Genomic DNA, 10,120 nt, shown 5'->3' on the forward strand with positions numbered 1-10,120 from the left:
TGCAAAAATGAGAAATAAAAGTTTTTGTAAATATTGTCTGTCATTTATTTTAAGAAGGTAATTCATTCAAAAGCAACTTTATTTCACTGTTCTGACCAATTGATCTTTATTTCTATGAATTGCACATTAAGTACAGGTTAGCTATAGGAAACCAATATAAAAGACTAATTTGAGAGTTACTACACTGTTAACGAAGTAGCTTTCCAGTATAGTTTCCAGCCCTGAACAATCTTAACTGTCCAGAGTTTCCTTGTCAAACATATATTCTCCAAGACCTTTGCCCACTCGCTTGAGATTGGTGATGTAATCACCAAGCTGCTTAATAGCATCAACCTGTTCCTGAAGATATTCTGTCTCCAAGAAGTCACACATCTAAAAAAAATCAGAAGTATTTAATGTAGAATTAGGAAGCTCTTGTACTCGTGTTACAAGTAGGAAGAAAGATTCTTACTTGTGGATCATTGCATCTGGTGGAAATTTTGTGCAGATCAAGAAGAGCCTGATTGACAGTTTTCTCCAATTCCAAAGCAACAGTCATAGCATCTAAAGCAGTTCCCCATTCGTCAGCAACAGGTTTCTGAAAAATTAAGGTATATTTATATTTCTCAATTACTTTTGTATTTAATAATTATACATCTTTATTCATAAAAACATTTACAAAGAGGTGTAATCAATTTTCTACAATTTGCACTTTATTGAGTATTAATACCTGAATGTCTTGAAGAATAATACGACCACCACGCTTGTTTAAGTATTTCATGAACTTTTCAGCATGTTCTCTCTCTTCATCACTGCATTTTTTGAAGAATTTATAGCATCCAGGTAAAGCCACATCATCTCTGTCAAAGTAGTAAGCCTGAAGAAATTTTATTAATTAGAAATCATGCAGTTTGATTTGACAATTTGCAGAAGTTTACAGTTAAGCATTCAATTATAAGAATTAAAATTTCTTAAAAGCATTTTAATTGATTGTGTATAAAGCATTAATGGTTCTTTTACTGTTATATAATGACTAGATGTAAATCAAAGTATCTGTTAGTTCCAAGTTGAAATTTATTATCAAAAACCACCTTAAAATAATCATATATTGTTGAATAGAACTCACAATTAGTTTAGTAATTAATTAGATAATTGGACCACAGGTAGTTTGAATAAAAATTACACAGTAAAAAAATTCATATGAACACATGTTAGAATAATACAAATGAGTTATATTTAAGCAATTATTTCTTTTTGTGCAAAGGAATTTTTCTTTGCACAAAAAAAAAACTGTCTTTGTTGCCAGATCACAATCCATTTGAGAAGCAATTTAGAAGAAGACTGTATTGGATGATGGAGTAAGAACAAAACGTGTGAACTAACATTGGTGGTCTTCAATTAAAACTTGAAGACCATTATCTGAGTTGTTCACCAGCCATGTCTCTTGGACAAAAAATCATCTAGTGTGTCACAGCCTTTAAATTACTCTGTGCTACAGACCTCTGACTTCTAGAAATTTTTAAATGCTGGACTTTGTTTACAGGTGAGTGAGCATATAGTGAATAGATCTGCAGGTGCCTCAGACAGAGGACTGCTGGAGTTTTGAGGGCCACAAGTTGGATAACTGGAATTCTAGTGTGTTTGCAAGATAAATAATGCAAAATTCACAAGACATATTTGTCTAATTATTACTATTATTAATTTAAAAAATTTGATTGATTAAAATTATTTCTATTAATCTATAGAACTTTTAATCCTTTGTTCTTTTTATGGTGATAAATACAAATTAAGTTAACCACTAATCTGTTATAATTCATATTTTAGTCTCTTTAAAATTTTGTTTTATAACAATTTTTTCACCCTAAGAAAGTTATTTCTTAGGGTGAAAAAATTGTTATAATCTTTCCTCTAAAGTCTATTCTCAAATTAAAATTTTTTAGCTTGCAAGTGGTATCACAAGAGGTCTTTTGCAGCTTGAGAACAGTTCAAGATTGATGAAATATGTAGCATGTGTACTGTCAAAATTCATTATTTTGACAACAAATATTTCAAGTTAAAAAAAATACTGTGATTAGAAAAGTCAATTTTTTTTACTAGAAAATTGGCTTTTGTTAAATCAAATTAAGATCTATGGAAAAAGTCACAAAACAGTTCAATTTGAACAGATTGCTTTATATGAATTAATATTTAATTATATTGAAATGGAAAAATATAAACAAATTGAACAGTTTATATGGATAATGTTTTATTTCATTAAAAAAAAACCTATATTTATCATCAACCGTTGTACTAATTGTAAGATTAAAGGCTTTTTGCTGAAAATTTCAGTTCTCAAAACAGCTAATTTTAATGGTAATAGTAATCAAAGTGCATTCATCTTAATCATTTAATTATCAAACAAATCATTGTTCAGTGCTACAGATATTAAGAGATCTTTTTAAAATAAATTTTGCAAGTCTTTAGTGTGAAGGGATTTATAAATACTAATGGCTGCATTTACAAATTTAAAACAAAAGTTACACTGTCATAAAAAGAATGCAAAATAGTGAAAAATACAACAGTTTCTCGATAGGCAATCCTTAGTACTTTATATATATAAATATATTCCCATTAATTTCCCATGTCACTCAATTTTCCCCCAAGTTCTGCCAAAAGTAAGGTTTCACTATATATATATATATATATATATAGTGAAACCTTGTGATAATAGTGATAATATATATATAGTGACATGGGAAATTTAGGATGTCAATGTTTTATTGGCTTTCTGTAATACTAAACAATATAGCACTTGAACACTGACATATGTTTATTCTAAATTTAAAAAAAGAATTGTTAAGAATACTAATTTTTTTTTTTTGGGGGTAAGAATACCTAATGTATTAATATATCAGTATATCAGACAATCAGAAAAATTCAATATTGTGTAAAAACCGTAATTATTTACTTGGTAAAAAGCAACAATATAATGTGCCTTCACCATTACTAATAATTCTAAAGATGTCTATGACAACAGAAGATTGTGTAGTATAGCATATTTGTAATTTTTCTGGCAACCAGTCAAAATACTGGACATGTCTATGTCATTTGAAGTACAGTACATAATATGCATATAATTTATGATGAAAATCACCTTAACTATTTTCAGCACTCTGAATCTTGTTGCAACAGCTAACTTAAATATAGCTTAAAGTCACTTTATTAGAAAATGCACTCAATATGTACAATAAAATGAAATGCAATTATTTACACAGCAATTCAATGTAAGAATTAGACAGAATTATTCTCTTCCTGGATGTCTTTTGGTATGATTATAATATACAGTATTTTAATTATCCTGTTGTGTAAATACAATATATTAAGAGGGGCTATTTGGGGAATTACTTTAGTTTCTACAGAAACATTAGGGTTTAACTTTTAAATATGATATGCTTTAATTTAGCAACCTACATTGTGGATAGAATGATTGATGCAGGATAACATTTCTTTCAGTTAAAATACAGAATGAACATTGCAGGAACAAGGACTACAGGAAAAATAGATTATACATGAGACCTTATTTGGGACTGGGAGGAAACTGATTGATGTGAGAAATCAATTAAATGGAGGTTTCACTGTATATATGTTACTGTAAAAGTCCAAAATATGGTAACTCTCATAAAATTACTGAAATAAAATTGTATTAATTTTCAGTAACTTTTTGGTCATTTTTAAAATCATGCAAAGTTGCAATATAATAATCCAGTTATCATTTTAGATAAAAAGAAAACTAAATGAACTAACTATACAAGGAAAATGGTAGCAAATTATAATCTCAGAAGGTTTTCATTTTCCAAATAGTCCATAATGAATTATTATATATTTGTTAACTAAGTGATTAATACAGGCATTATGAATAATGACAAAACAAAAATCACACATTAATAAATTTCAGGCTTTTTATCAATTTATCAGATTGACCAGTCACTATGAATATTGCTATCACCTGATCATGCAAAATGATATTTTGAGGAAGGATCATCTGACATAACACTAGCCAATCAGCACTTGTGTCTGAAGTTGTGCATGCATATTGCATTTAGTATCGTTTTAAGTTCATGGAACTGATAGTTAATCTTGTGCATTTTAATTTTACTTTTGCCTCTTAAAATACTGTTTTCTTCTTTGAAAACAGTAACAATCATGGGGCAATCATTAGGTGATACGAATAACCACTCCAACAACTGATTAAAAGAGAATAGTATCAAAAAGTCAGAACAGTCAAATTTTTACAAAATCAGAATATTTGACAATGATACAAAAAGTGAGAGTCAAAAATCAAAGTGACTTTGAAGTTATAAGAATATGCATGTACTGTACATAAAATGTCATATCTATCTATTGGAAAAATATGAAAATTAATTGTCTGGAAAAAGATAGTGTGATTAAATATATTCACACTGAAGAAATATTTCAGACATTACATAATGTCCATACTGCTATTGGTCATGGTGGCAGAAACCATATGGAAAAAGAATTAAGTAGGAAACAAAAATATTACAGGGGAGATGATCACAATTTACTTGAACTTATGTGAAATCCTTCAGAAAAAATAATGTTCCTTTCATATGAAAAAGATCTAACTATGCTCATTTCCAAACACCAGGATGTTATTGGTATCGTACCACAGTCGGTAAATGAAGAAGAAAAAACAGTTGATTGAAAAATAGAAAAAAAAAATACTAAGTTGTCTGAAACAAGGAAAATGGCATTGTCTGATCTCAAAAAGCAAGAACAGCTAATGTTAGTGGCACAGTAAGGATTTATGTACCAGATGTAGATGGGGCCTGCAGTAATGGAAAAACTAATTCAGTTGCTTTGTTGCAGTTGAAGATAAAAACCTTCACAATCTGTGTACCAAAACATGGCATGTTAAATCTATTATACTCCAGAAACCAATTTACTATTTGTAAAAAAAGTGTGTAGAAATTTTGCTTAGAGAATATGCCAGAATGTCATAATTTATACCAAATTTATTTATACCAAAAATTAACATTCCAGAAGTTTTCCTTAAGTTGGTTTTTTGATTTAAGTAAAAATTTGTTAATACTTTTTGTTCACATTAGTTTAATTGATACAGTTAATAATACTTTTAAAAGATTTTCAATGTATTTTAAAAACAACATGCATAATTCACAAAAAATAAATCATTCTTAATGAAAACAAGCTTGGTCAAGCCAATCTGATTGATTTGCTTTTGTGGAGCAGTCTAATATTAATTTTGTTTAAAATAAATTTTATATATTCTTGGAATCAAGTAGTTGTTCAGAAGAACTTTCCACTGAATATACAGTACAGGATATGGTTTATAGATTCCAGAGAAACCAGCTACTTTTTATTATAGCTTACAGTGACCATAAAAATGTTCAGTTTCCTTTTGCGCATGCGTGGACATGCACGATGAATGGATTGAATGGAATGGACTTTTGTGTCTGACAGACACAAAAATCCTAACATAGGCACTTCACTACTACAGCAGAGCAAGCTAAAAAAGCAGAGTTTTTAAAAAGTCAAATTGCCCAAAGGGAATGTAGCTGTATTCATAATGTCTGTTCAATTTAATAAATTAATATTTATCAGGCTGCATGACCATGGCTGGGCATTATAAATAATGCTCTATTAACCATTTTGCCCATAATAATTATATATATATATATATATATATTAACAAAACTAGAAAAAATCCAGGAAGATGATTCAAATTATTTCTTGTATTTATAAAAATCTAAATAGTAGCAGTAACTTGACAAAGTTCTCCTGGACATAGTGCTAATCCTCAAAATCGTGTTTTAAAAAACCTTAGAATCCTCAGGATGAAAAAAAATCCTAAAATCATATGAACAGGCTGTGTTAATATTTTGATCATCAAATATTGCCTGTAAACGTGGCTGTCATTTCATCGCTTTGGATTTCTCACTTTAGGATTTTTTTCAAACATTCAAACTCAATTACCTCAAATATGTTTGAGGGTTAGCACTATAGTCCCAGAGGACTTCATATATAAGTCCAATTTTAAAATTCAAATTTTTTCCAGTTGTTGTATGCTTTATAATTCACTAGTTAGCACTTTATTATCTATTACTACAAATTAAACATAGAGAAAAAGAAAGTTAATGATTTATTGAAATTATTGTATAGTTACAAACAATAGAAATTTGGTACATATTTTATATGACAATTATCATGAAAAACCACAAGTAACATTTACTGCTAAGAGAAGTATTATGCTTTTCTTGTGATTTTCCTGATAATTAATATCTAAACAACTAACCAACAAATGAGAGGTTAAAAATATAAACTTTAACGTAAGAAAACAGGAAATCCAAAAAACAACTGAACGCACAATAAAATAACTGACATTTAAAAATTTACAATTTCAGATTTAAACTTTCAATAATAATTTTAATTTGGTCTAAGTCATACATTTATTAATAGAAAGATCTTAGTTCATATTAAATAGTAATTATATATACTTTAAATTTAATAGTTTTCAGTTATATTCCAAACTTTAGTATTTGAGATAAAATCATTGTTATATTCTAAGAAAATGCTTTCATTTTGTTTCAACATGAAAATGCTTTCATTTTCATTTTCAACATTTTGAAAAAACTAACAAACAAGTTCACAGACATGTACTGTACACAACTATTATAATCAAATCTCTCAACACCAATTGCAGAGAGAGATACACAAATTTAAATTATTTCATTTTGAGGTACGCTTTGTCAAACATCTAGTACCATTATTAATTTAAAATGAAAATTAAGCAACTATGAAGTTAAATTTAGAATATTCTGGAATAAAAGATTGACCCAGAGCAAGACTCAATCTATGATAACTTGTTACTTTATACCAGCAATTCTCATACTCATTAGATAAGCAACATCAAACAAGTAGTTCAATTAGTTGTATCTTCTTAAGGCGCATTTGGAAATTGTAACCGATGTTACTAGTAACTGGGTTACCAGTTACATCGGGTAGCTATCAAAGCATTTTGAAAACGTGACCTAAATAACCAACTTCGTTTAAAAATTAGTTATGACATCACCGGTTGTCCTGCGGTACTTACCAAAGTAACCATGTGTGCTGCCAAATTTTTAAATTATTAAAAAAGTGTACCGTGACATAAAAAAAAGGGCTGAGAATCACTGCTGTATACCAAAATAACAAACTAAACTAGTTCGTGACAATGTCACAATGCCTGGTCAGAATTTTTGATCATTTTTGTTAAAAATGAATAACTTAATGCTGAATCTGGAATTTCAATTACTTTCCTCTATGAAGTCACATGAAAATAGTCATATCACAGAATGTGAGATCATGTGAATATTGTACAGGGTTGTATGATATATTATTGATCTCAATTTATTGTAAGTATCAATTGTACATTAAATTTATCACTATATAGTAAGGTAAAAAAAAATTTTGAATTGAAATCATGTGACTTCCAGTCCAGAAGTTCATAATCAGGGTCTCCAGCACCTAAGCTTTCCATATCAGGTCTTTATTTTCATCTAACTCCAAGGTTAATGATGACAGTGTGAAATGTATAGGTCTGCAGTTTGAAAATTGCAGCACAATAGTCAAGATAGCCCAAATAATTCAGCATTTAAGAATTTTAAACAGATGATGGACTAAATGTATTTACCCTGTTTGAAGATGTTTTTGTAAAAGTACAAACTATAGAAGTCTATTTACATAATGATAAAAATTTTCAAACATTTCAAACTTAGAACAAATCAAGTTTTAGAGTACCTTATACTTGTTCACCATTTTAAAGTTTTCACAACTATATTTTCAATATTAGAATTATTACCTATTATTACTTTCATTTATAATACACAAAAATAGTAGCAACAAGTTGAACATTTTATAACTAGAGACCAAACTGTACTTTTAGTAATATGCTGCCACGATTTCAATGCATACTTGACATAACAAACAAACAACTGCTTATGAAGTGCTAACAAAAAGATATCTGCACATCTGATAAAGGTTTAAAATATTATTCACAAATTGTTTTAAGTGACTGCCATTATAATTATGGAATGCATCTTAATCACATCAGTTTGCTTGATTTTTCCTATGTCCTTCCTTCCAAATGTAAGTGTTTGGAAAATGCATTTTTAATCCACAAAATAATCTACAAAAACAAAAATAGTTTTTTACTTGTAGACAATAGTACTAACATTAAACTGCTTAATAAGTTAAGTTGAAATTACTTATGAATTATGTTAGAAGACTTACAAGTTTGTAGTATCTAATTGAGTTTTAACTTTTAAAAAATTCAGAGTATTTGTCTGCTATTGGTCAGATAAATGTATCATAAAATTTGGAAGTAAACAGACTGATAACGGTCATCTATTCGAAAACTAAAGGAATGCATTTGCCACAAGCTATTAGTCTATCATACTGTGATCTATTTCCATCTTAATAAAGACACATCTAGTATATTGGTTTACGGCAGCAATTCTCAACCTTCACTCTGCAACACCCCACCCAAAGGAATAACAGTAATCCTTACTATTACTAATTGAATTTTGAATGTATATAAATATAAATTTTTTAAAATATTATATAATCACATTGCACTAATTTTATACCTTAAGAAAATACAGACAGTATAAAAAATGTAATACAACTATTCCTATTACTTTACGTCACTGTGTTTATAGCGACGGATATAGCATGTATGACGTGTACATACATGAGCAATTTAGAAGTTCCAACTTGATGTGTACGTGCTCTTTGTAATTTGATCCACATATGTAGAAAAGTTTAAATGAAAAACAAATGCAACCATCACATTAATTTCTTTTCTTTACATGTGTACTTATTGTAAGTAAAATGTTTATAAGTTTATTAATAAACGATTTTTTCTCATAAAATGATTCATTATTGTCTCATGACCCCCAGCTTGAGAAACACTGGTATATGGTGTATAAATCAGCACAACAAAGTTTTATGTAAAGTGTGTAGAGGGTAATATAATTCAACATGAATCAAATTTACCTTGATTTAGAATTATTGGATATGGATAAATCATTGTTTTCAAAATTAATCATTCTGATTTTATGAAATTAAAAATTTATACACAGTACCTTTAAAAGTGACTACAATATAAGCAGTTGTAAAAAAAAAGGAAAGAAGAAAAAGTTTAAATTTCCTCTGAAAAATCATTACTAAATATTTCTACAACAGCACCCAAGATAAACTGGACATAACCATTCAAAAATATGAGGCTCTGTCAAGAAGGAAAACCTATAATCAGACATCCAGACCAAGATAGAGAAAACCAGTAGGGCTGCTTAGTCCGAACACCAAAAGGCCTCTAAAGATTGATCTCATGCAAAAACATACTGTATAAGAAACATGTATTTTTTTCTTAATTATGCATTTAAACTAAAAATACATTAATATCGTCATTACATTTAGTGTTTCTATAATTGATCGAACTGGCATTTAACACAGTAATTGATAGGTCATATCTTTTTACACAGTTAAACTTTCCTGTGAAATATACAAATTCAAGGTCTCATCATGGCGCAATTCCTTTACTCGAACAAAAGAAACAGGAAATCTAACAGAAGCTTTACTCGTTCTTTACAACTCATCAGAAAACACTAAAAATCTTAATATCGATTAGTCTCGATAATAGAAAATCGATTTAAAAGGAAAATACTTGCAAAATAACGCAGTTTATATACATGAACACACGAAAATCATAATTAATGATTTTTAATAAATAACGACTTTGCGAGCCAAAAACACGCGTAAAAGATAAATTAGAATTTAAATTATCCATTATCATCACATTTTCCTGATTAAAAATACATTTAAAAAAATACTCACTATTGATAGATATACGTAACTTGCGTATAATTCCATATTTATCTGCTTATTGATGCCCTTTTCGCACTCCTTGTCGAAATTTTGACGTACTTGACTTTCTGCCATTTTTACTTTTTTTTACGGATTTCTTTCTACGTAATTCAGAGAAAATTGAGAAAAGAAAAAGTATATTTTACGGAGAGAAAAATGTGGAGGTGCTCGTTCAATCACTGTTGAAGCAAAACACCAACCAACTGATGGCGACGGAAAC

General features: G+C 28.7%; 1 protein-coding gene across 1 annotated transcript; it reads right to left on the bottom strand.

Moving 5' to 3' along the window:
- Window positions 1-77: 77 nt before the first annotated feature.
- Window positions 78-10,120, bottom strand: LOC136989893 (soma ferritin-like). The gene is made up of 4 exons (XM_067288190.1): window positions 9,871-10,120; window positions 710-856; window positions 452-577; window positions 78-372 (listed from the first exon to the last, which is right to left on the bottom strand). Exons 1-4 carry the CDS (start codon window positions 9,973-9,975, stop codon window positions 232-234), a joined length of 519 nt encoding a protein of 172 aa, XP_067144291.1. The 5' UTR covers window positions 9,976-10,120; the 3' UTR covers window positions 78-231.

This window comes from Centruroides vittatus, unplaced genomic scaffold (assembly GCF_030686945.1).
Source record: "Centruroides vittatus isolate TY-2023 unplaced genomic scaffold, ASM3068694v2 scaffold_769, whole genome shotgun sequence".
Classification (NCBI taxonomy): domain Eukaryota; kingdom Metazoa; phylum Arthropoda; class Arachnida; order Scorpiones; family Buthidae; genus Centruroides; species Centruroides vittatus.